Source organism: Acipenser ruthenus, chromosome 25, assembly GCF_902713425.1.
Source record: "Acipenser ruthenus chromosome 25, fAciRut3.2 maternal haplotype, whole genome shotgun sequence".
In the NCBI taxonomy this organism is placed as follows: Eukaryota; Metazoa; Chordata; class Actinopteri; order Acipenseriformes; family Acipenseridae; genus Acipenser; species Acipenser ruthenus.
In genome coordinates this window covers 22,057,829-22,085,827 of record NC_081213.1, presented here as the reverse complement: position 1 = coordinate 22,085,827, position 27,999 = coordinate 22,057,829, and the positions used below count along the sequence as shown (strand labels likewise).

Sequence of the window (27,999 nt, the reverse complement as noted above, 5' to 3'; positions counted from 1 at the left end):
ACCACTAATGCAAACGGTATGTTTAAAATTATATCTGTTTTGTAATACCAAATGCGCCTATGGGATGCATTTTAGTCAACGTTAAGGGAACCCTGTAACCTGGTGCACTGGTGTACAATTACTTGTTGTATAACTGTTTTTATATAACTCCCAAAATCAGCCATAGAGATTCGAGTATCCCGTAGATGCGGCCGCAACCGTCGTGTATGCCCAAGCGGAGCAAATTCAAATCAAACCCCTTTTTCTTTCTTTGATTCAGCAACATGGAGGCTGCAAAAGGTATGATACATTTCTTTGTATTACACACTTTTATATATTAGTTTTCATTTAAAAAAAAAAAAAAAAAACACATTTATGACGCGGTCAGCGACACACAGTTTACAATACCGTCGTATTGTTGTTATTTTTTGTTTGGGTTATTTATTTATTTTTTTAGTAAATAATCATACTGATATGGCTTTCATCGAGACTGAGCATTGACAAACCTGTCTGTAGTATCAAAACTTGTGTTTAGAAATAAAACATTTGATACAAATGCTCTCAGTCTAGCAGAGATTTGCGTGTATATAATGTTTATCCAATTCTGATGAAACTTGCTAGGGACGTTGTTTGACACTACTTATTTAGAGTACCAGAATCTGGGGCTGTAGTGAGGATCCGTGTCTGTCCATATGGCACACTTACATTTTAAAATATCTAAACAACTGCTACTAAACAATATCTACCCCCCCCCCCCCCCCAAAGTTTTTCAAACTGAAGAAAAAATACATGAGATAATTATTATATTTTGTTTATTTAAATACAAAAGTTTAGTTAACAGTTTTTTTCTTCTGAATAAGATACTATTCTAGAACATTGAGTACCTGAAGTTCAACACTTGCAGGACCTGTGTGATTTTGTACAGTGCAGATAAGTTGCTTTTTCTTTGAAACATTCAAAGAGTGCCTGCATACAGTTTTGTGTGATATTAATTATAAAATCACATTTAGCAATAAAATTAGCCTAAGCAGGTTGACAAGACGGAGAGAGTTAAGTTGCATAAGCACATCATAGCCAATGAGGTTTGCAGCTCAAGATTTTCAGCTGACCAGTCGATTTGACAGGCTGTTTGCCTGTGTTCTGATTTATACTCATGAATATGCACTTCTTTTAACCAGGGGTGTGCAATTTCTGAAAGAAAAAAACTTGTCCAAGACAAAATGCTAGAAAAATCGAACTGTCCTTCTTAAAAATCTACTTGCCCCCTACACTTCGCACAAAACACACACAAAAAAGAAGAATATAACTTGTAGGATTCTGACATATTTCATGAATGAAAGAATTAAAACAAATATCTTCTGTATAAGGAGTGCTTAGTAGATCTGCAACACTACCCCCACCTCATATCTCAGATTTTGACATACTGTACTGACTTCATAGTTTTCAGTGACTTGTCACAGACATCCATTTGCTATGTAGATCGCATATGCACAGCTGTTGCAAACAAATGCAAGGGTTTGTATACAGTACCTTACTTTCAGGTAGTTATGGTTTTAACTCCTCGGTCACCTCTGTAGTGTTTTGGGGATCACAGCATGTCACTGGCTGCAAAGCATGTTAGTCACTAAAGGAAGCAGCGGGTTGGTAATGTCAAGAAAGAAGACATTGAAGTGGTGGGGACAATTTTATCTATAGGTACTGTAAAAAGACATTGACAAGTATCTGATCGCCATGGATTATGTTTTGCTTGTGCTTTTCCTTCTGCAGTATACAAGATACTGTAAACTGCAAGTGATCTAAGAAGGTTGAATGGATTTTCTTTACATTTTAGCAAATAATTATGTATTTATGTTTGCGTGTCAGACTTATAATATTAGCTTTATCTTGAGAACCACTCATCCAGATATGATAAAAAGTTAGTACTGTATTTTCCATTGCACACAGGTTGGGCTGATGAAGTCGCTATATCTAAATAACTTTCACAAATCGAATACAACTTGGCATAGAAAATGAAATTTGTTTGAAACTGTGGCATTCTTCCACTTCCAATTTGTTTGCTTGTGGCAGACCACAATCAAATCAATGTATATTTTGACCATTGATTGCAGAATACACATGGAAATAAAATGTAATTCAATCCTCTTGTGTTGTAACTTAGTGGGGAATGACAGGGACAGACATGAAAAGTGGGCAATAAATCGGTTGTATAAATGTAAAGCTAAAGAACAATATGTATGTCCAATATCTCTCCTGTGTCTAATAAGGGGCTAGGGCATTGTTTACAAGCATTATAAAAGCAGAGGAGCTATACAAGGAGGCTGCTGCCGTGTATAATTATTTTCCAGAACAAATAATTGATTACAGTGTAGAAAAAGCTTTTGTATAAGACACTGTCAAACACATGATAAATCTCAGTATTTACCCTGCAATCACAGCAGTAATTAATCATCTGCGTTGGGATGTGTAAATTGAAAAGTCACAAAAAAAAGAAGGTTTTGTGGAAGATAATATTGTGTTTGAATATGGCATTGGCAAAGGTAGTCCGTGAAGATGCCAATATGCATCGCAAAAAAACAAAAAAAACAATACATTCTGAAAAGGAGAGACTTTTGTGCAAACCATTTATTTTTAGAATGCTTACGAATCTCTGATTCTCATTACAAACTGCTTGGAAGAATGCCAAATGACAACTTATCTAGCTGCCAGTTTACACAGGGGGAAACGATCTGCAGTACACCCAATGCTGCAAATGCTTTTTGCCTTGCATTACTGATACTCGCTGTGCTTCATGTTTACTGTTGCAAGCCACAATCAAAATGTATGTCTCTCTTTTGATCATTGATTGCAGAATAAAAATGGAAATACATGTTCACCATTTCACTTGCCATTTTATTCTGCTCTGTTTCACTAGTTTCAGATACTCCTCTGGAGTTTGTGGCAGAATACTTAACAAAAGCCAAAGAGATAGCAGAGGCGGACCCCAATGTCCCTGAAGAACTGACAAATTACTTGCAGAAGGCTTTGAGTATTGCGTCAGGATTAGACTCGTATCTAGAAGATGTGACTGATCAGGAGAGTGAACATCTGTCAGCTCTTTACAGGTAACTCATTTCTTCCTGAATCATTCATTCAAGTGCTTTCCATTTTCTTGAGAATTACTAAAATGTATCCTATAAAAATGTACTGGTTGACCTTTTAAGGAAAACAATGGATCATGACTGGAACAAAATATACGAAGATGGCAAAACAAGGTTTAAGCTTTCCAAACAATGCATTACTGGCCATGTTGAAGGTAAGATGTTATTTCCATTTTAAGGATATATTTAGCCAAAGCCCATGATTACTTAAACCTATAGCCTACTGTTTTAAAAGACGCACATCTGAAAGCAAAGACTTATTTTCATTTTGAAAAATGATCTCTGTTACCATACTGGCTTAAAGAAAGCACTTACAGTTTTTATGTCTTTACTTTCAGGTAGTACGTTAAACTTTGACTTCCTAGGTCATTTCACTTCAGAAGTGTCTTTGGGGCCAACATATGTCACTCATACAGTAGCAAAGTGTGCCGGCCATTACAGGTGTGGCAGCTGGCTAGTTAATGAGAGAAAATGAGCTGTTGAAGGTGGGGAGAGAATTTCAAGCTCTGGGTGAAATGCCCTAAGAAGGTCAGCTTACCTGAATTAATGCAAGTCGCAACTGCAAACCATGAACTTTCTTCATCTTAGCACAATATGATACCTGGGAAAGCATTTTGCAACTGAAAATCTAATTGGATATACTAGTTTTATGTATATTACGAAACTTCATATACTCTAGCTAATGGAAGCATGACAAGCAAAATGTATGGAAATGTCAAACATCTTTTATAAGATTTCAGTTCTCTGCACATTTTCTAAATACTGCAAATACAATACATTTTCTTCATACATATTTCCTACGTCCTGACGGAGAGCAATGTTCCTGTATTAAGGTAATGTGATTACGGTTTCATAGCTGAATCAACACAGCATGAGGGTGATAACATATTGTACACTCCATTTATTGTTGTATTACACAATGTTTTGAAATATGTGATTTGTTTTTATGAAACGTTTTATTCTTACTGACAGGTCAGGTCTTGAAGACATTTGTCCGCATGGTTAAGGCCAGGAGCGTGTTAGAAATCGGCATGTTTACAGGGTATGGAGCTCTTGCAATGGCAGAAGGATTACCCGAGGATGGCAAGTTAATTGCTTGTGAAATAGAACCATACCTTAAAGAATTTACCCAACCTATATTTGACAAGTCCCCACATGGCAAGAAGATAACTATGCAGATTGGCCCGGCCATGGAATCATTAAAGGTGATTATTATTATTATTATTAGTTTATTTAGCAGATGCCTTTATCCAAGGCAACTTACAGAGACTAGGGTGTGTGAACAATGCATCAGCTGCAGAGTCACTTACAATTACGTCTCACCTGAAAGACGGAGCACAAAGAGGTTAAGTGAATGAGTCAGTGGCTGAGGTGGGATTTGAACCGGGGACCTCCTGGTTCCAAGCCCTTTTCTTTAACCACTGGATTATGAATGAAGACATACATTAACCCTTTCCTGGTTGATCTTTTGGTCTTAAAACAAAATATCATGCCTAGATGCTGTATATATTTGAATGATTTAAACGTCTATTATATGCGAGTCACTACAGTATACAGCCTTTATACATTATATAAGGTCATGTTTGACAAGCAAAAAGGAGGACTGTAATGTGTCAGAATGTAGGAGCCAGAATATAATCTTGTTCTTTTGTATTGTATCTCCATTATCTTTGCTTTATGTTCTGAAAAGCCAGTGCAGATTCATGAAAACAATGATGAGATTCTTACTGTACGTTTCTGTTGTGAGATTTGAACCGGTGCGGTTTTCAGATTTACACATACATATTGTTTCAGGTCCATGCTGGTGAGGGCCAGGAGGCTAGGCCATAATTCGAATTTACGCTTGCCTTGTCTGAACGCTGACTGGGAGCTCAGCCAACAAAACCCACCTTGACAAAGTCAAGGACTTTATGTTTAGTACTGAACTGAGTGAATAAATTATGCATGAAATTGTGTCGGCGCCTCTGGTGTGCAGAATTGCTCCATTGATATGAAAGGTTAATTCAGAAAGCAGTCCAGAATAGCTGGAAATAGCTGCGATAAGTAGGTAGTATTTGCTGCTATGAGCCATTATTATCAGAAATTGCATTTTCTTTCCAGTATCCCCTGAGAGGAAGCTTCACTAGGGGATATAAAGTGTGCTCAGTCATGTATCATTTATGAATATATAGAGCAGTATGAACACACTCCTGCCTGTATTGATAGTAGTACTGAAGTATAAATAATGAAACTAAAAACTTTTCTATATTATGGTCAAAATGTACATCGCAGTTCTTACCACTGTGGGGAATAGGCTTGGTTTAATTCTTAATATAGCCCAATAGTACGGATATTTTCTCGTAAATATTTAGATCCTAGTGTACTTTCAACTGTATTCAAATTGCTCCACTTTTATTGCAATCATTTTTAATTGTTCAATAAAAGTTCAAGTTTACTTCCCACCCCACCCTCGTAATTCACACCCAATCTTTATTAACTGTACACACATTTTACAATACTGTAGTGCTTTTCTTTACATAACCCCCCAGAAAGACGTCCTCACTGCCAGCATCATTGCTAAGAGGTTAATAGTGTTCAGTGGGATGGATATCAAGCTTCCATCTGTTACTGCTTGGTAGAATATGCTACTAGACACTTAACCTTGAACAATTACACTGTAGCCATTCCAGTAAAATTGATAACTCTAAAGAAAACACACAGGACTAGCAATTAAATATTGAACTGATCTCATGACCAGGGCTGGGATTGAGAGGAATCAGTTTCCCTGTTTAAGAAGAGTTTTTTCAGATCTTGAGAACTGGTGATTGAACTTGTTATTAGAGTAGGTCTTGATCACCTGTTGTTCTGGCATGTTGGGCAAACTAAATCATTAGAAACAGTTGCCTGCATTTCATGGAACCTGCATCTCTTGGCGACCTACCGGTGACCTAAGTTAAAAGAGACTATATGTATTTAATATACGCTTAATACATATGTAATTTCTACAGCTCGTTATTCTGTAGGTTCAGGTACAGCTAATAATGGCTTTTTTTTCTTTTTTAGGAGTTGGCTGCTACTGGAGAACAGTTTGACTTTGTGTTCATTGATGCTGATAAAGTCAACTACACCAACTACTACAATTGTATCTTGGACAACAATTTACTCCGAGCAGATGGTGTGATCTGCGTGGATAATTCTTTATTCAAAGGGCAGGTTTTTCTGGAGAATGTCACTGATGAGAACGGCCTGGCCCTCAGAAAATTTAATTTAGCTGTTCAAAATGATCCTCGGGTAGAACAGGTCAGTAACACTGTTTCACGGTGGCAGTGCACTACACAGTTCCCCTTACTGAAGTGTAAGATATTCAACACAGAACACTTCACAAATCCCAGCAGTGTTTAACCACACCCACATGTACCTGTGATGCAGCTTAATGACAGTTACAGCCTGCCTTGACGTACAGCATGGAAAATTCCATGCAAGACTGCTGAACTTAGTGTAACAAACAGTTAATACAATACATGTTTTACTCATATTCCCTTACCAATATACCCTACGTTGAAAATGTGTCATTTTATATAAGTAGATATTGCTAGTTCTAATACTGATTTAAGGACTGCATTACTTAAAAAGGTACCAGAAAATGCATATTGAATATTAAAGTTATCCAGATTTTTTTTTCCTATGATATTCCTTTTAAAGTAATATTAATTTTCACTTTACTTGAATAACTAAGCTGAAGTTAACAATGTAGTTTAACATAGCTGCTCTGGACATCTGTATAAATGGCTAATACGGCTATTCAGTTTTTATATGGACAGAATATTCTTGCTGATTCATTAGGTCAGCAGTATAGTCATGCTTCTTGTGAGACACCAATACTATCTTCTTGGTTGAGCTATATATATAGGCATACTTAGAGATGTTATTTAACGTTATGTAATCAAAGAAATTTCAACATGATATTGGGAAACTACAAAGCAGTGTGTAATTCAATATGTTAACGTAACATTATTCAGCAGGTTTTATTCGACCTTATGAAGCAAAATTAGTTCATTCTATAGGCCATAGCTGTTCTTACATTTCCTTGTATCATCTTCTGTCATTATTCTTACTGGTTCAGAATACTTATTAGTATTTTATGTATTTAATATAGCAGTATTAGTATAGTGTTGAAACAAGGTCCACTTAATCTGTGTTAACAGTACATGTATTTTTCATAAACAGCACTATCACATGCTGATCGCTTATAAAAGTGTAACCAATCTGAAGCCAAATCTGAAGCCAACTGCTGACAAAATATCCACAGATCAGTACGGAACCACATTTGTAAATTCTTATATCAATATCCTTATTTTGTGACCTCTCTTCACACTTTGGGAGACCCTATCAATGTTAATGTAAAACAGGAGGATCTCAGCTCCTCAAGGCTGAGACTCCTATTGAAGGGTGAAATACCAGTGATGACTTTGTCTAATCATGTTTTTTAAAGGTGATCCTACCTGTGCGAGATGGGATAAGCATAATTAGAAGAGTCTCAAATGCAACAGCAGAAAAAGAACAGAAGGTAGGAGATGTCTACCAGACTAACAATTAAGATGTGTTTATACGTTGTTTTAAATATTTTAGAAAGCTGCCACCTTATAACCCATAAGTTTAGCTCTGCACAGCTATGACCAAAGGTTTTGTATTTCCTAGAATTTTAGGATTGCGACATCATTTAAAACAAAACAAACAAAAAAATGTAATTCAACATGTTAACGTAACAGGCTTAGCAGGCTTCATTCAGCTTTATGAAGCAAAATGTGTTAATTATATAGGGTAATGCAAAACTTTTACCCATAGTTCTATGTGTTTACTGTAATATGTTATTGGCATAACACACCATTTAAAAAAAAAAAAAACTTTTATAATTCTTGCCTGAGGTGTAACACAGAGCTAGTTCCAACCTCCAAGTGTTTCAGGCTGTAAGAAGAGTATGCTTGTTTGGGAGGAGGCTTGTATCCCTTCAAGTAAAAAGCTCTAAGGAATGTCTCATTAAGTGCACAGGTGAATGTTCTGTCAAATTTGCAATTGCTAGTATTTTGTATTTTGTTGTAAATTATCTTTTGTACTCTGTTTGACATTTCTCTTTTACACTTTAAGGTGATTGACAGCAGTGTTGTATTGAAGTGATGTTGAGCACTAAGTAATTAAAATGTGCTGCAGTGCACAAAGACCACTATTTTATATACAAATATGGTAATGGTATACTTTAATGGCTACCTGAATTGGCACAAGGGGTCCTTGTTCCATTAAGATTGGAATTGTTAATGTAGTTAAAAGGTTTGGATTATAATGGACATTGACACAATAGTAAGATAATAACACTTATGTCTGAAGACTAATGTTACTGGTAAATCCAATTCACTGTATCTACAGTTCTCTGGATAATGTAATAATCAAGGTTTACTAAAACACCCCTAGAGATCACATAAACATATTTTTACACACTTATGTATTACTTTATTTTTTAAAAGGCACGTAGGGTTCCGAACAGAAGAACTGATAGCTATCGAAGCTATTTTCTAACTTCCAAACAGGAACATTCAGTGCAATTTTTTCAGTGTACCTAAATTCTTTGATAGAATAGTCTTGAGAAAAATAAAATAAAATAAAAAAATCCTGTTTGATGAATATTACTAATACAAAATAGTAGATTGCTATTTCTGGAAGGGAACTAAAGGGAAACATGTTGCCTCATTTTGTTTCACTCACCACCTCCCTTTTCTCCACATTGCTGCAGGTTTTTCTTCATGGGGGAGGGAGGGGGGAGGGGGGGAAGCTCATTGGGAGTGCCCTGGCTGCCTCCCTTTAGACTATAGCTGGCTGCCCTGAAGGCGCCAGTGGGTGAGACCCATGAGCCATCTTATTGTGGCAATAGCATTCTTTTATTGTAACAGAAAATCAATAAAATATTGTTAGCCCTAATTTTGTTTCCTTAAAATATGTGAAAAAAAATCTAAGAAATACGACGTACTGTATTTCAACCAAGTCAACCAAATTGTCCTTCATAGAATGGGGTGGTTAGAGATGAGGTGTTTTCTGGTCTGCATGGAAAAAGCATTCTGGATCGTCTGAGACTGGATGGAAAAGCTGCCTATGTCACCGGTGGAGGTCAGGGGATTGGCAGAGCCCTTGCACACGCCTTGGGAGAAGCAGGGGCAAAGGTTGCCATTGTAGATGCTGTGCTCGAGAAGGCAGAATCTGTAGCATATGAGCTTAAACTAAAAGGTAAGACCACATATAAAATGTGTGTTAGAAGGTAATTACTGTATCAATACCTTCAATTTAGTATTCCATATTCTAAGAAATGAATGTCTGTTCATAGTTATTGAGGAACTTCGTGGATTAATTGTACAGAGTATTTACAAAGATACTGTTATTGAGTCAAGTAGATTGCATTTAAAATGTTTGTATAAAATGTTCTCAATAAACATGTAATAGTGTATTGGAGAAATGTATCTGATAAAAAAATAACTTCAAACCTTCATGTACAGTACTAGAGTTTTACCAGAAGATGGTGCTGTGTGTTACATTTTAACAGCAGGGCACATTAAAACAACAGTTACAAAGAGCTTGGAAACTGGCTACCTTACATGCTTTTTAAAGTAAGACTTTGGCATCGCTTAAGATTCTAATTTCGTTTCAAATTATTGATTTTTGTGAAAGTGGGTTTTTCTCTCTCTTGTTTTAATTAAAAGTAATGTCTCTTGTCATTCCAGGTATACAGTCCATTTCCATTGCTGCAGATATTAGCAAGTCTGAGGATGTGCAAAGGATGATTGATATGATTGTATCCAAATGGGGTACAATTCACATAGCATGCAATAATGCTGGAATCAATGCAAATTCCGCCAGTGAAAACACAACATTGAAAGAGTGGGATCAGACTTTTAACATCAACTTGCGGGGAACCTTCATGTGCTGTCAAGTATGTATAGTAACGTTGTTAGCTCAGTTCTAAAGTAAATCAGTACATTTTCCTTGTCTCCTTTCATCCAAACCTGAATTACACACTTTTGCCAATGACATGAATAAACAAAGAAATCATGTTATGTCTGTTAATGTTTTAATTGTATAAGGAGAAATAAAGGCTAAAAATAGAAGTTCTGAAAGATGCTGTTTTTTTCCACTATATCTCTGTGTAATTTGTTATCATGTCAATATTAGCATGTTCATAAAAGACTCATTTGTCTTTCCCTAATTCCTGTCACAGGCTGCAGGTCGCATTATGCTGAAGCAAGGATATGGGAAGATAATTAACACAGCATCCATGGCAAGCTTAATAGGTGAGTGATGAGCCTTGTGCCTTATTATCTTTAATTTATATTCAAATATCCATTACGTTAATGAAATCCTATTCCTGCAATTATACATATTTACAGTAAGAACTTGATTTTGGTGGTGAAGGTAAACCTTTGAAATGAATCGGTGAGTGTTTTGGACACAATACACCCATTTTAATAGTCCTCTAGTAGTAATAGGCCAAATGATAAAGTCAGAACTATAATTTACAATACAGGCTAAATGTCCTTATCCTTTCACCCTGCACTGAAATGTGATGTATTTTTACAATACCCATATATTTCCAGTTCTCACTGGAATAAAACAATGTTAAACACAACATTTCTTGTGTTATATTGACATTAATAAAACAAGCAAACAAATCTTTTAAATCTGATTTTTTTATTTAATTTTATTGATGTATGTGCTTGCAAATAGATAACCAGCATCATGCAATTGTTTGCAACGCCTTGAACAAAAAGGAACATGGTTTTATTAATGGCGTGTGTTATTTTAGGTCCAACCCAGCTCAATATGGGTTAGTTCAATACCAGTAGTGAGCCCTTATATAGTCAGGAACAATTCCTCAATAATAGAAATGATATCTGACAGTAATACACAGTTTTAACTCTGCAAGCTGTAAAACGGGAATTCTTTATTGTACTTTGAAATTTTTCCAACAGGTGCCTATGCAAGAGCAGCACCACTTTATCAGCAATATAGTCAAATAGCCAGTACACTTTTCTACCATATGGGCAGGAGTGCCAACTGCTGAGCTAATCTGTAAAGCAGTAACACGCTGGTAAATAGAGGCCAATGCAAAAAAGTGATCAATTACACACATTAAGCATAGTCCTTTAGGAATTTACTTTATTGGTCTGGACATCTGTTATAATATTGTCATAATGTAGAATCAGATGGTGCTGGGTTTTGCCAAGTTAGGTAAGAAAATGTAGCTATGAAAATCTAATTAAAATCCACAATGACAGTGTTATATCCATCTGTCTGCTAAAATAAAGTGTATGTACTTTTCTTTCACAAGAATATACGTATGTTGTGGTCAACTTTACCTTAAGGAAGGATATAATACTTTAATAGCAAAATTCAAAAGAAACTAATCAACTTCTTAGGGAAACCTTTCAACTAGACATTTGTTGTCAGTTAATATACTGAAAAAGACTTCTAGTTGGTCTATGAATTTTGATATTTTCTTTTATTATTGCCACATATATGTATAAAAAAAGGCCTTCTCAGTTTGATGCCATATCCTACTCAAATGTTTGAAATGTTGTAATACACTAGCAGGCATTCCATGAAATGATATTTATTTCATATTTCAGACACTAGGGTGTGTTACCCAATATACACTGAACAAAGCTGGAAATACAGTATTATAAAGGAATGCTGCATACAATACAATAACACCTACAGTAACCTAAAGACCATATCAGGACGTAAATTCTACTTGAAATCTGGAAGCCCAGCGCTGTATCTTATATTGTGTTTGATTACTTCATATTTACGATCATATTCCGTGCACCCTATTACAAAGTTTAGAAGCAGTGCAGCACATTATACTGAAGTCCAGTCTGTCAGCCTTTATTTTCAGTTTTTCTTTTGTTATAGTCTAGCATTTCTTTACTTTAAAAAAAATACAACAAAAATCAAAGATTTTATATTGGCATTGTCTGACATTATAACAAGTGTACAGATTGTGCGGAATTCATGCATTTATTACGGGGGGCGCATATTTTACAAAGGGCGTGAGCTTCACAAAGGGGCGTGTGATACACAAGGGTGCACATTACACAAGGGGTGCACATTACACAAGGGGTGCATGATACACAAGAGAAGCACATTGTGCGCAAGTAATGCACAGGCTGTAAAATATATACCTACAGTACCACACTCCTGTGACATCAACACCATTGGAGTCAGTCAAAACAGCTAACAAACAATGTGCAGTTGGTACAAGAATAAGTAATATAAACTAAAAACACATTTGAATGTGGCACCTTTCACATCAGTAGTACTGAAGATTTGACAACTGCACCGAAGCATAATCTAATAAAAGCTTTATAGATTTCTTACATTTTGTGAACACTTTACTGCTGTGAATTCATAATTATATTAATGGGGTTGTCTTACTAAGTATTTTAAAGACATGAATAAGGGTAATGTTAGCAATCCGGTTCATACAACCTCTTCTGAGTGCAGTTTTTCTTCTTGGGGGTTTTATGAGTGGATCTTAAAATTATGCGAGGCAACCTGCAGTGCAGTAATTGGCAATGAAGTGCTGTGTAAAGCATCTTGCTACACAGGTGTGAAGTCTCCAATAAGAATGAATTAATCTAAAATCTGATTTAATGAAAAGTTTAGCCTTTGTGAAATAAGCATCAGTTCTGTCAACAGTTACCCAGGGATAAGAAGCATGCATTCAAAGCACCCTACTGCAATTTAGCTGCCTCATTTCTGATCTAAAACCCATGGATAGTTATTTTTATTTTTTGTAACAAAGCTGGATTTTCATTTCTCTCTCTCTCTCTCTCTCTCTCTCTCTCTCTCTCTCTCTCTCTCTCCATTTATGCATATTACAATACATATCAAAGTATTATTTTATAATTAAATAAACACCTCATTAATAATGAACGTGTTCCCCAACATGTTTGGCTGTTGTGATGGGGTGCTAGCTCGCCCCTATAAATTTGTGTTTATTATTGTTATTGTTACTGTTGTTTTTCTTAGAATTCTTGTTTGTTTTGGATTGGCAGGGAGGGGGTTGAATTCCTCCCTGTAAAATACATGTGAGAATGTGGCTAGAGCCTTAAGTGTTTAATTGTTAATTATTAGTTAATTGGGCTCCAGCTACAGACTATAAAAGGCAGGTGAAACCCTTTGTGTGAGGTGTTTTTTTGGGTGAGTTTGTTTGTTGCTGTGCTGTGCTGTGCTGTGCTGTGCTGTGCTGTGCTGTGCTGTGCTGTGCTGTTTAGTTTTTGGAGAAAGAACCTGTAGTGAAGGCGAATGCCCAGCCTACATTTCTGTATTTTGTTTAAACCTGTTGTTTGGGCCCTTGTGCCTATTTATTTGATTATTTTTTGTTTAATAAAGATCATTATTTTGCCCCTTCCACTGTCTCTGAGCCTCAAACCTCTGTCATCCTGCCACAGCTGTATATACTATGTACTTTTTTTCGGCCTGGCTTTTGGAATGCAGTTTTGAAAATTCATCGCTTCCATCTCCCAAATATTAAATATTGCACAGGATCTTACTGTACGGTGTTTCAATTACTGTAGAGCTCATGTGAGCTCGATGCCATTTGTGTTAATTTAATCATATTGTGCGCATTTCCAAGTACAGTGTTTGTTAAGAAGGATAGTGTAAAAAAAAGATGAATTTGATGTCAATATTTTCAGGTTTTATTTCTGCTTTGATATCACTAGTCCAGTTTTTGTTAGCTCTAATAGTTATACAACAGTGTTGCTTTTGAAATCTTTTAATTTTGCTTCTTAAATCAGGAAAACACAAGAAAAAATGTACAAAGAAATGTAAACGCATTATTGATAAGTTATAACCTTGGATCCAGTTGACAGGTATTTGTAAGCATAATTATGGTTGCTACATTAGTTAACCTTTAAAACAAATACACAGTGTTCAAACATGAAACAAAAATCCTTACCAAGAGCAGTCATTAACAAGTGTCTGTTTTGCAACGCTGTAATATTTATCATCGGTTTACAGGTTTAGGAGGCTTGGCAGTTAGTGGTAGCACAGGGTGAGAAGGTTAACTACAAAAGTTGTATATAACTTGGAGTCTATGTATGATAATTAATCAACTGATTGAAAGTGGGCGCATACTAGCCTCCCATGCTGGGTAAAACATCTGTGATGGTCAAGGCAACAAATAGTCTGCTTGCTTTGTTCCCAAGACATAATGCATAACCAAACAACTAATGCATTATATTTGCTGTTTTATCTTATGGTGTCTAAATACAATATCAGGTATACCACAGCAAGTAACAAAATAAGTCTTAAGATGTCAAAACTATACATGAATACATTGCAATGAAAAGGCCTATTTTATACAGTGAATTATAGCATCACTAATGTATTTAAATGCCCACATCTTTAATGATATGTATGCATTTTTATGAATATACTGTGCAAAATATGCATTCTTTTTATCATAAGAGACGTGATCAGCTTTTTTAACTCATTAATATGCTGTGCATTAGCAAAGAAAAACTAGTAGAAATGCATCTTCAATGCACAGAAAAGGTGCTTCATTATATTTGGTCACCAGTTTGTCACTAGAAAGAGACAATAATTGACTTTAATAATGGGCTTCAGGAATATTACAGGCTTATTTATGAAGAAACAGAAGACCAAACACATTTCTACTTCACAAAATTGCACTCCAGTTCCATTCCTGTTTCAACATGTTGTGAATAATCACTCCTCTTCATGCAGTCCCTCATCCTCAGAAACAGTTGGCGTATAACACATCAAAAGCTGGGGTAGTGAAGCTGACTCAGACACTCGGCACTGAGTGGATTGACAGAGGAGTCCGAGTCAACTGCCTTTCACCGTAAGTAATCCTCGGGCCTGCTTCAGTGTCTTTGATTACCTCACATGACCTAGTGGATGTGTTTTAGTTGTATTGTGGTTTTATGGTAGTACTTACTGGAAGTTACAAAGCAGCACTTTAAAACAGATTTATTTTGCATACTAGGTATTTCTTTTTTTACAAAAGCATCCAGCTTGACAATTAAGAGGATTCAGAGCTTGACAAACACACTTTATTAATACAGTCGGTGCGGCTTTATCGGGACGCCTTGGGTGAAGTAAAAATATCCTGAATAAGCGGCTGTCCCAGTTAAACGAGAGGCATTTGAGACGACCTTAGTCACATTGTTTTGTTTCTAAATGAAAAGAAAAAGAATGAAAACATCACATTATGATTAAATGTTAAATGCGTAATTTAATTTCTTTTTTAATCCCTAAACATGAAATGAAAAAGAATGAAATCACATCTTATCGCAAGGCGAGGCACCTGCGATGTTGATACGCCAACATTCTTTACCACAGCAGCCTGAGAAACCGCAGGAGCTCCTTCAAGAGTTCAGCGTGGTTTATGCAAGTCACAGCGTAATCACGTACTCACTGCACTGTTCCCGCGCAAACCTGTCTTGGTCTGAAAAGCGATCTCTGTTCATCATTTAAAAATACTGTATCCCAATTAAACGAAGTGACGCCCCAATTAAGCGACTTAAATAGCATTGGGAAGAACCATTGTATCCCATTTAAGCAGACATCCCGATTTATCAGCATCCCGATTAGGTGGTGCCGACTATATACCAAAAGAAAATAAAAAAATGTGTTGCTTGTGCATAAAAGTGAAACAAATTAGCTGAAAGTACAGTACAATATTAATTTATCTTAGTCCTTGCAGTGGCTTAATTAAATTTTTCATCTTCAGGGATGCATTAACAGTTTACTCGTAATTGTTTTATTCAATTAGAGAATCACATTAGCATCTTCACTGCGAGTGTCACATCAACAATGTGGTGTTGTTGGCATCTGCTTGTCTATTAAGCCTTTGTCTGGGGGGGGGGGGGGGGGGGAATAAATAAATAAAAAAACAGGCAATCTTTTCCTCAGCGGTGGCTTGCTGATCCCTTCAGATGCTGCAGCAAATCTTTACAATTTAAAATAAAAAATAAATTAGGGACAAACTGGAGTGATGGAACAAAGCACCATTCAGAGACTTTGTTCATTTTTTTTTATTTATCACTAGCTTGTTTGCTAATTTTAATTTTCAAGAAGCAATTCTTTCTGCTAACTGGGTGTCTCAATGGACCGCTGACTTCTTTGAAGTGACAGTCAGTAAATATGCATAAAAAAAGGGATGCAATTAGGCTGTGTGGTTCACTGCAGACTGATTTCATTGGCAAGTTTACCCGCAGTGTTGATAAGCTACATTATCTAGAAAATTGGCTGCTGAAAAACAGCACCTCTGATTGCCAGGAAAGGTTCCAGATAACAGGGTGCTGAACAGAAATATAATTGAGGTTGAATATGTTAACCAAGGTGTCACATGTTCCATGCAAGCATTAATTTATCAGAATGTTAGAATTTTTATTAATGCGAGGAATGCATTTATGTCACCCTAATGAAGAGGAGTTGGAGGGTTAGGTTTTACTCACTGTCGTGTCTGTGAAGTTGAAAGTAATTTCTCATTAGACACAGTTGTGTAAATATGTTTGTTCAGAGGTTGAACAAATTATACATTTCATTAAGCAGAGAAACATTGCTGTTGTCCTGGGAAACTGTGACTAATCAAGAAAACAGTTCAAGAAAGCTTGCAAATAGGAAGGCAGCGTCTGTTTTACAACCAGTGCCTAATTTATGCATTGCAGAGAAGTGAGCATTGCTGTAAAAAAATCATTGTGAAGCCAAATAATGACAAATTCAACAGGCATTCTTATTGGAAGTTTGGCGATTGCTAATGCCATTTGAATTATTAATCGTATTTATAAAGCAGCTTCTAAATATCTATAGGTGTATGCCCCTGCAATGAGGCGTAAATTAGTTTAATTAAAACCAGTAATGATAGCAGTAGAAAATCTTGGGTGTCTACATTTGTTTTTCTGTAATGCCAACAAAAAGCCAAAGTACAGTGTTACATCACGTTACGTCTTTCGAGTCATTTCTAATGTGTTTGTCTTTTATTTATAAATCTAAGCAGTGATTGAGGCTTAGGAAGGGCCTGCCAAGACTCACTGAAGCAATCTATGGCATATTTCAAATAATAGGAAAAGTATTCTGCTTAAAAATGTGTTAACAATGTTATCCTTAGAGTATAGATCATTTATCCATTACATCTTTCTAGGTAAAAAAAGAAAAATGGCTGAAAAGGCAAAGCTTTATCTACCGCTATAAAAAAAGCCTGTTGCTTTTTACATTTTAGTTATGTTGTTTTAAGCAAACTTAAAAATGACATGAATGAACTTCAGGCTTGCACATGACATGATCATTTTTGTATTTATAAAAAAATAAGTAAAAACCAAAAAAAAAACTGAAATAATGTAAATTTAAAGGCCAGATCAGTAAAACAATTCCAGTACAAGGTATCATTTTGGTTAAAGCATAATAAACTCCCAAAATGACTGTGTACATTCACTGTGATTGTGTAATGGTTTATAAAAAAACTAGCACTGTAACTTAATGTTTGATTTTATATATTTTTTTATTATTCAGAGGAATTGTTGACACCCCTCTCATCCATTCTGAAGCTCTGAAGCCACTGGTACAACGCTGGCTGACAGATATCCCTGCTGGACGACTGGCTCAAGTGACAGACCTGCAAGCTGCAGTGGTTTACTTGGCATCTGAAGCCTCCGATTACATGACAGGGCATAACTTGGTCATAGAAGGTGGTCAAAGTCTATGGTAGAAAAATGGATTTATGAATGCTTTACCAGTAAGTTTTCAGAATGGGATCAACAACATGTACATGTAATCAATCAACTTTGGATTAATGTGATATTAACCATTAGTGAGCTCAAAATTAGAGGGCTGTATTTAAACACAGTGGAATAGTAGCGTTGTATTAGAGTAGTCTTTATTAGATTAATGTTATTGATGACAATACTCTACAAAAAGTGAACCATGCTTTATTCATTTACAGCAAAGGTCTTTTCTAGTGAAACAGCAATTCCAGCACAGCATAAAACAAACCATTACACATACACATCATCACAGACTGAATGACAGCCAGGCCTGCTCTTGACACTATTTTTTTTTTTTTTAAATGGAACTTCAATTTACAGTTGGGATGACTTAAAATCCGGGGCTTGACTGGAAAATAACAGCTTATACAATTATACTGACCTTCATTGTGTGGTATATAAAACGTCAAGACACACTTCCAAATTAGTATTAAGAAAACTACCAGGAAAGTAGACATACACAGAAATATAGAATACATTTGTTCATGAAATCTTAATTTTCTCTTTTAATGTTTTCCTGCACGGTTATAATAACTAATTACATAGTACTGGATGTTTTATTTATTAATTTTTTTTAGAAGGATAAGAACACAAAACTGTCTTGCAGTCAATACATTTTAACATTGCATTAAAGGACTTCCTTTACGTCCTGATAAACTAGCAATCATACATGCAGTAGTATAGCAGTTGACGAATCATGATGGTGGAAAGGATGATCTTTGTAATAAAATACAGGTCAATGTCTGTTCTGGAAGCGAGGATTTAATAACCCATTACTACAAAGAGCATGAAGAGGTTTCTAAATTCATTCATGCTTGCTGAGGTTCCTGCCTGGGGAGAGGAATTTAGATCAGACTTAGGCCTAAATTAAATAAAAAAATTGTGTCATGATCATGTTTACCCTTTTATTTTTGGACAAGGAAATGCAACTAGCTACATTCTAGCCCCTTTTTTTACAGTCACTGATTCACACAATGGTCTTTTAAAGTGTGCAGATATGAGTGGTGCTTACATTTTTATAATTGCAATCTATTCTATTTAGATAGTTTTACTTGTAGAAAAGGTTAACTTAAAGCCCCATGACTGCAATTATTTCAAAGAAAAAGCAAACGAGTAGAGAATTCTCGTTATTATGTACACAATACCCATCGTGATTCCAGTTGTCTAATTCATTTGGCATAGATGTTTCCAAGTGCACTAATTAACAACACGACATACACTGGAAGTGTGCAGCGTTTGATGTCATAGGTATGCCAACACAATGGTGTCATTGCATCATCAAGTATTTGTATTTACCTTGTCTTTATCTCAAATAACATAAACAACATGAATTTAACTACAGACAAGGAGAAGAAAAAATAATCGGCAAGCCATAATATAATTAGGAATACATTACAGTGTGGCCCAAAGATTTGGGTTATATTTTTTGTACAGTAAAGTATTGTAAATGCTGGTATTGTTTTTGCCTTTGTATAACTAATTTGTCCCGAAACAGCATCCAGATGAAATGATCTACAATACAGACTCATTCTATAGCTAGTGAAATCAGTAATATTTCAGTTTTTGTAATTTATGAGCTTTCACGGATATAAATAGTGTTGCTGAAAGTGAATAATGCATAGTTATTTGTTTTTTTTGGTTGCATTTTGGGGATTTTTATTTTTCAAGTTACATATACCTGTATATTATAATATATATTAGGCTGGACATAATATATTTGTTTGGAATTTAAATGTTGACTCTTGCTTCCTTGCTACTGTGCATTAATAAATCTACAGCTTAAGGAAAGCATTTTAATGATCTCTCACAATAATTAAGAAATGCAGTACCACTGGAAGGCAGTCAATACACAATATATGCATGTACAGTTTATAGGGGTAGTACTGTACCTTTTATTGAAACCGCTTTTTGTAACACGTTAGGTTCATCCTCATTTATCTAAGTCATGCATATGTTAAGCTTTAGCATGTTCATGTCTTTTTTGGTAATTTCCGTGTACTAAAATGTCATTATCTGTAAGTAATCAAGACAGGTAGGGAATAATTTCAGCACACCATCGTTTTGTCTTCCAGTTCTGGTATAGCCAGAGGGTTTTTTTAGAGGGAGAAAACATTTGAAATGATTCTGTGAAAAATAATAAATGTTCATGTTCAGTTGATTTTTAGGATACTGGTAGAATAAAGAAAGAAAGAAAGAAAGAAAGAAGGAAAGACTATTGGAATTTGAAGGCTAAGCTTCTCAAATAAATCATTGAAGGTGGCTTTCCAACAATGTATTATTATATATATTCTTATGATAAAGCTAATAAACCATACACATTAGTTCAAGTAAATGAGATATTATGTTGTGTATGGTTTATTAAATGTATACCCCTGGTGCAAATTCCTGATTTTCATCAAATTTCAAATCACAAAACACCGCTGTCAGACCCTATTAGACTTCAGTGTACTTGTTTGCAAGCTCATGACTTATTTATTGTTGTGTGATCGTTATGTTTACTTGTATTAATGAAAGCTCACTGATTTGAGATATTGGAGCACAGAGGGGTATCCTGTAGTTCAAACAGGAAGCTGCTTTTGTGATTCACCCATTTTAACAATAAACCTCATGATTTCACAGCAGATTTTTTTGTAATACAAATGGAGCAGCAGTGGCCTATAATGGAATGCGAATCAAGCCTATATAATGTTAAGTTTCGCTGAAACAGCAACTTCATGGCAGCACAAATGGAAATCTAGACATACCACAGAACTTGCTAATGTAACAGGCATTTGAACAGGATTTACAGAATGCTGCATAAAAGGTATACAGACAGTAACAAGGGTAGAGTTTAGATGGGTCTAAAAGCTTGTTTTTATAAGGCCTTACAACATGCTATTCCCTATCCAGTATTTGGAATTACTCTGATTATCATAAGTGAAGTTGAGCTGAAACATTCCTTGTAAAGTGATGTTTTTTTTTGTTTAATTTTTCTGGAAAAATCTAATTTGCACCTGCAAATAACGTCTAGTTAACCTCACTGAAGTCTGCATTACTGCTCAGTTTTCCTTCAGTTTTAGGTAGTCTTTTGGTTTTCATATAATGATGAATTATTGAGCAATAAGCTGAATCATTTAACTGTGCACTAATTACCTAATGGGATTTCATTTTTTTTTAAAAATGTAAATAGAAGCCCTTTATTCTCATTAACTAACACATTGCTTTTTGTTGAGCATTCTGCAGGTCTGATCAAATTTGGATAGCTCTCATTAAAAATCTGTTATCTGAGTCGTGACAGTTATATATGCAATGCTTTGTAAAAAATGAGTTTGGTAAGGAAAGCTTGGTTCGCCATTAATTGATTCCTAACATTTAAGAATCCAACTATCGCTTTAATTACTGAATTATGCTTAGGGTATTGTGTTTTGAATAGCAGCAATGTGCAACAGTATATCCTGTGAACAAAAAAATGGAAACACCAATGTAAAGTCACTTAATAGGGCGTTGGGCCACTATGGTATCCCGCTCTGTGGAGTTCTCGGCGGACCGTTTTTGATGAAACTGGCTGCTCTCGCCCTAGGTTGAAATTTGCAGTCAATTGATCTGCAGTTGCTCGCCTGTTTTGTGTTGCACTTCGAATTAATGCACGGATATCACGATCCTGGAGTATTCGCTTCCGCCCACTGTTGCCCTTTGCTGATGATGTCTTTCCCTTGGAGTTCCATGCCGACATCATCTTAGACACCGTTGCTCGTGAAACATCAGAAAGTTGAGCTGTCTTGGTCACTGAAGCTCCTGCCAAACACGCCCCAACAATCACCCCTCTTTCAAAGTCATTGAAGTCTCCCCTTGCAGCCATGCTAGCCATAATTATAGGCAACCAGGCCTGTCCAGCATTTTTATACATGACCCTAAGCATGCTGGGATGTTATTTGCTTAATTAACGCATGAGCCACACCTGTGTGGAAGCCTTTGCTTTCAATATACTTGGTGTCCCTCATTTACCCAGGTGTTTCCATTTTTTTGTTCACTACCTGTAGATTAATGGTCTGTTTTTAATGCCCTGAATTTACCATCAGTTCACTTAACCTCCTTGTCCGTCTTTTGGGTGAGACGTTATTGTAAGTTACTCTGCAGCTGATGCATAGTTCACACGCCCTAGTCTCTGTAAGTTGCCTTAATAATAATAATCATCAGCCTTGCAGTTTGAGACTTAGAGATGACTTAAGCACTTTACCATGTGATTAGATGAGGTTCATTATAAAGGAAGTCTAAACATTCTTATTAATAATCTCAGAAGATGCAGCTTGTTTTTTCTCAGGTGGCAAAGTCACTTGACATCACGATGTGTCAGTCTTGATAGCACTGTTTGCAGTGTCATTATCTATCATTCATCTAAATGTCATCTTCAGCTTATTGATGGTATTGTACACTGTCTTGATATAATATAATGTTCCCCAGAGGCAATATGTGAAAGCTAAAGAGAATCAGGCCAAGACACCAACCCTGGGGAACACCGCAGCTAACAGGCACAGTGGTTGAAAATGAATTATTGTATCAAATAGAATTGAATATAATCTATCTGAAATCTGACAAATGATAAAAAGTTTCATTCAGATCACCAATGTGTGATTGTAAAAGGCAAACCAAATAACCTTTACCCACCATCTGAATACTGGATTTCAATAGTCCATCAGAATACAGAATACACCGCATCATAGCGTCGAACAATCAGAATAAGAAATATTAACAACAGAGATGGTGGCAGTCAAGGGCCATTTTTTTCAAATAATATCAAAGTGAAGCATTGAAAAGTTTAACGAGGGACATTTGATACACATTTTGAGACCAAATTGCATAACCACCACTCACTCACTGGAGATATGATAAAATAACATGATGTGGTATATGTCAGAAACATGACGTTTGGTGAGTAGAGGTCCTATACAAGACAACTGGTGCAATTACCCACATGGAGGTGAAAATACAGTTTCAAAATGATTTCATATAGTAACTTATTTTAAGGAAAAGATCAATTCCCACTTTTCAGTTTTTTTCACCAATATGTTTGGGCCTGTGCAGAGGATATTGAAACCAATGACACCTTGAAAGAGGCAGTGGAGGACTGCTGTGGGGTTCAACCCAAATGTATGGCTGATTGATATATCTGTATCTATATGCTTATAGTATATGATTGTAGGGAAGCTTGTTTTAACCAGTCTTAGGAAATGCAAATGTTCCTTTGTATCTCTATAAACAATGGAAGGAAAGCATGACATTTCCTTTTTAATGCATTTTAACAAAGGCAATCATTTTCTTGGCATTCTTGTTTTCGCGTAATATAATGCATGATATTGCAAAGCACGTTGGTGTAATGTTTCATTTTCTTAATCTTTTTTGACATGCAAGTATTACAGACAGACACAAACCCTTTGAATGGTACATGACAGTTGTTCAATAATAATTGGTATGGTTTCTCTTTGACATCTGCCTCAGTGACAGCTGCTTTGTTCTGTGGTCAGATTTTCTTCTTGCCACATCAAAGAACCTCTGTATACAGTAACACTGAAACAGTTTAAAGGCGTAGTTGACGTGATAGGTTGTGGCATTGCAACAGGGACATTTTATTTAGGTTGTTTTTAATTCATTAATTTATTTTCCAGTTATTAACTTACAGTGTACAAGTTAAAAACTAGCATTAAGTGTTACCAGAAATACTACTTAAACATCATTGAAGAAACCTGAGACATGAGTGCACATGAAGTAAAGGAACAAGCTAAGGTCTCAGCATGCATTAGGTAGGAACTGTCCTGACTAGAGATAAGCTTAACTGAAGTTGGGGCCAAACGATCAGAACTCATAGAAACTATAGCTGAGTTACAGCTCCTGTGTCTTTTCAGAAGCTAAAAGCGTCAGTGGAATTCGTATCGGGAACTTAAAAATGAAAGATGAAAGATGGGATGGAAAATAGTCAAATCAAAAAAACCTTCCACCCTCTTGTCAATCATTGGTACATGTCAGGTTGCTCTACAGTTTCTAATATTTTAAAGAAGAAACACAGTCCTTTCTTTTCTGTTGGTGCTAGCGCAGAGGTGATGTAACTCTGTAACAGCCTATATTGCTGACTTTGTTCACCAGACCAGCTATTCAACAGAGAGTGCTTTCTTACAGCTAATGTAACAATGGAAATTTGCTTAAATATATGTTTCTCATTACTAAAATGTACATTAAAAGCACGGCTGTCATTTTAGCATCTTAGATCCATTAATAATGTATCAAAAACTCATTAGGTGTGTTGTTTTAGACGGCTTTGAGAAATATCCTTTAACAACTAAACTTTGCTAAGACGTTAATAGGGAAAAAAAAAAAAAGAAAAGTGAATTTACCAGGAAGTGTTGTGTAGTTATGTAATGCTGTTACATATAATGCTGACCCCTGTGGGTGAGCCTTGGCAATGCAATATAAATTGGAAAACCCCTCCCTCAGAGGGATTGACCCTTCTGTGCATTGCTTAAATTTGGGGCTGCAAGGAAGCCAGATTGTGCCTCTGACTGTTAGATTTGAGACTTTTTTAAAAATGTTATTTATATTGTAATTGTGCTGTTATTTTCTTCAGTAGTTTCTTAAAGGGATAGGTATTTTTTTTAAAACATCCCCATGTATTTGGTAATGGCTTTGCTGTCTTAAAACAAGAGCACAATAAATTGGTGCTAATTATTCAGTAATTAACTCAAACTGAATGTATCCCACTGTGTGTTGCCTTAAATCATGTCTCTCAGCTCCTGCGGAGTAGCTCTTTAATTTCCTGTGAGCACGAGGGAGTGTTTGCTCCCTCAGCTCTCAATCAAATTTCGCCAGTTGTGCCTTTAGGTTGATAATTTACCTTCCTTGGAAAGATGCCCTCACCTGGTAGAATGACAAGGAAGGCAATGAAAAACTGGGGAAAACAAGGAAGCAGGAAAGACATGTCTACTGCTCAAGACTTGATGTCCAGAATATATACTGTAATTAACATTATATATAATGTTATGGACCATTGCCGAAATCGGTCAGCTGCCATAATGCCCGGACAGTTGGCGAAGTGTCCAGCTGCAGCGGGCAGATGCCGAATTAGCTTAGAATATTATGTAATTTCGTCAACTGCCCTCAACCACCGGGGCTGATGGCGAAGAAAGACTTGAGTGCGCCCTGTTGTAACAAATGAAAGGCTAATGGAAAGTAACACAGCAGTGTTCATCCTCTGGGTATCTACTGCAGCTCTCAATAATAGTTTGTCAGTCGAATACCTTTATTTAATCATTAGACCGACTGAATCATTTATATTTATTTTTATTTATTTATTTTAATGAAATGCCGAGGCAAATGTCGAATTGTCTGAGATATGATGTCAGCTAATGTTAGACATGAAATAATATTGTTTGAATGTGTAAAAAATATTTTCTTCAGAACAAAAACTAAACTTTTTTATAAGAAAATGTTTTCTTCCGAGTCAAATTGTTGTTCATATTTCTAAATAAGAAAAATACAAACTTTATGCTGTTGACTAATGATTAATTAATATTGCTATGATAAATTAGTTTCGAAGCTAATTAGTTTCGAAGCTAATTCGGCATCTGCCTGCCGCAGCTAGGCACTTCGCCAACTGCCCGGGAATTACGGCAACGGTCCATATCTTTCATAGTAGACTAGAAGCTTGAATAACAAGTTTCCTTATTTAGATCTGCAGCCAGACAACTAGTTCTGACACTGCACACTGGTCTTAACCCACTATAACAAATGAATGTCTTCCTTAATCTGTACACATTTTATGTCAAATGCAGGAGACTTTAGATTGATGCCATTTAATTTGTTTTAGCTTGATTCTGAACCGTCAGTGTTTGGAGGTTAAAGAAGCAGACAGAAGCACACCTCAGGGTTGGGTTGACCAGGGATCCCCTTTTATCTGCATAACAATTCTTGCTCTTTAAAACTGGCATAGTCCAGTATAATGCAATTAACCCAAGTGGAGGTGAAGGGGGCTGTCAGGAATTAACCAAACAAGGAACTAAAATGGGGATCACATGTAGCAGCGGGCTATCCCAGATTATACAAGGCGGACTGCACCTCCACTCGCCGCTAAACAGGTATTTGTTGCTACCTTAGATAAATCAGGAAAAATATTTTTTCCCAAAGCATTATTCAATCTGGAGCAGTTAGGAATATAGAATATGATGCAGAAAAAAAGAACATACAAATCATGTTAATATTTCATAGCATAAATGTATCCCTTAGGACTATTATCTAATTTTGCTCGAGAGCTTACTGATGGAAATGGCTATTAGTACTTCTACTGTGGTCTGGAAGAGAGCAAACTTTCTTGATGTTTATTAAGCAACTGGGGACTGAAAAAATGCTGAAATTAAAGGAAAATACAGTGCAGTGTTCTAAAGCTGGTATGGAAAATACTGAACCTTTTCACCCTTCCATTACAAATTCATATTTCAATTACTGTTTGTTGCACGGTTAAATAAATAAATAAATACACTCACTTTTTAACAAAACTGGTAAAATGTTTTACGTTACATTTTGTGATTGGCTCTAAATTTACAGGTTTCTGAACTCAGGTTGTTTTATGTATTTTTATTCATGTGGGCATGAAGGTTTATTGAATTTAAAATTCAAATGTGGAAACATGTCATGTTGAGGATATAAAACTTATGACTGGAAAGTTTAGGTGGCTTTTTGGAACAAGTTTCATTCTGTAATGTTAAACATGACAGCTCAAACTCTGTTTGAGGCTCTTAAGATGTGCAGTCAAACAGAAAACTGCAATTTTAATTAACGCAAGAACAGCATAAGATACAACCATGCCCAGTTTGAGTAATGAAGATCGCTTGGTTGCTATCAGCATTGTTGAAGGCGACCTGTCAGAGGGAACAGACTAGTCCAGAGAAACCAGGAAACCTGCTCTGTGAGGGACAGGCCATGTCCTGGAAGGCAGAGGGTCACTACACCGGCCCAGGACCATTATGGTGACTGTTGCATTGTTCAAACCAACCAGTGGAGCAATGGAAATGTGATGATGTGGGGAGGAATCTCCTTTAACACAAGAATGCCTTTGGTGCAGATTGAGGGCAAACTTACTGCTCAGTGATACATTGACAAATTCTTGAGGCAGTAGTTTTTCCGTTCCTGCAAGCCAATCCGGAAGTGTCGATTTTCTAGCAGGACAATGCAAGACCACACAGTGCTAGGATTACAATTGCACGACTTCAAGAAAACAATGTCGAGGTCTTGCCATGGCCAGCTTTTTCTCCTGACCTCAGTCCAATAGAACATCTGTGGGACGAAATCGCCAGTCCTATCCACAGGAGACAACCACGACCAGCCAACCTTCACCAGCTCGCTGCAGCTGCACAGGAAGAGTGGCGGAACATCCCACAGCAGTCTATCCAGAGGCTGATCAGGTCTATGCGTCAACACTGCCAGGATTGTGTAAATACTCAGGGAGGTCATACCCGATACTAACTTTGTAATGTTTTCATTTTGACAGCGTGTCACGTTTCATACTGAAAACTTATGATTCTTTGATCTGTATTTTTGTTCACATTTTCTGTGATTTTGTTTGATATGTATGTTTAAGATATTTAATTAAATCCAGTAGACCTGAGTGTTGTGTTTCTTTTGTGCATCAGTATTTAGACATAACAATTTGTATTTATTTTAAATGTTCAATGTGCAATCTGTTACAAGTAGACAAAAATATTACTTTGGTGAATTGAAGTGTTAAAAAAAATCAAAACTCCCTGAAGTACTGTATGCAAACGTGTTAAAATGAACCCAGTATGTCATGCATTGTGTGTTAGAAGAGAAGAGAGTCTGTGTTACAATCTGTTGTTCTTAATCAGACAGTTGACTGTATGTTTTTGCTTAAAAGTAACATTCTTTAAAAATAAAGAGACATACAAGTAATACACATGTGACATTTGTTTAGACTATCACCAATCCTGGACTACAGTGAATAATGTTACATAAATTAAAGTAGTCCAAAAAAGTTAATTAACATCTCAAAAGTGTACATAAGTATTATTTTTTTGTATTCATTTTATTTA

The 27,999-nt window shown here is 36.0% G+C and overlaps 1 protein-coding gene across 2 annotated transcripts; it reads left to right on the top strand.

Annotated features, from left to right (window-relative positions):
* The first annotated feature begins 53 nt into the window (after positions 1–53).
* Positions 54–27,848, top strand: LOC117413974 (uncharacterized). 2 transcript variants are annotated; one of them, XM_059000183.1, is made up of 11 exons: positions 54–279; positions 2,891–3,080; positions 3,180–3,271; positions 4,089–4,321; positions 6,159–6,395; positions 7,588–7,662; positions 9,152–9,368; positions 9,860–10,068; positions 10,354–10,426; positions 14,889–15,006; positions 17,679–27,848. In XM_059000183.1, the coding sequence occupies exons 1-11, from the start codon at positions 264–266 to the stop codon at positions 17,872–17,874; spliced, it is 1,656 nt and encodes a 551-aa protein (XP_058856166.1). In that variant the 5' UTR covers positions 54–263; the 3' UTR covers positions 17,875–27,848. The 2 variants fall into 2 exon arrangements, with proteins under 2 accessions (XP_058856166.1, XP_058856167.1); XM_059000184.1 differs by lacking the exons at positions 14,889–15,006; positions 17,679–27,848 and adding an exon at positions 13,031–13,560.
* The last annotated feature ends 151 nt before the right edge of the window (positions 27,849–27,999 follow it).

What these genes read in the sequence shown, in the direction of transcription:
- LOC117413974 (XM_059000183.1), top strand. An exon ending in CGGCCATGGAATCATTAAAG is followed by an intron (nt 4,322 to 6,158) that starts GTGATTATTATT and finishes TTTCTTTTTTAG; the next exon opens with GAGTTGGCTGCTACTGGAGA. An exon ending in ATCCATGGCAAGCTTAATAG is followed by an intron (nt 10,427 to 14,888) that starts GTGAGTGATGAG and finishes CTCTTCATGCAG; the next exon opens with TCCCTCATCCTCAGAAACAG.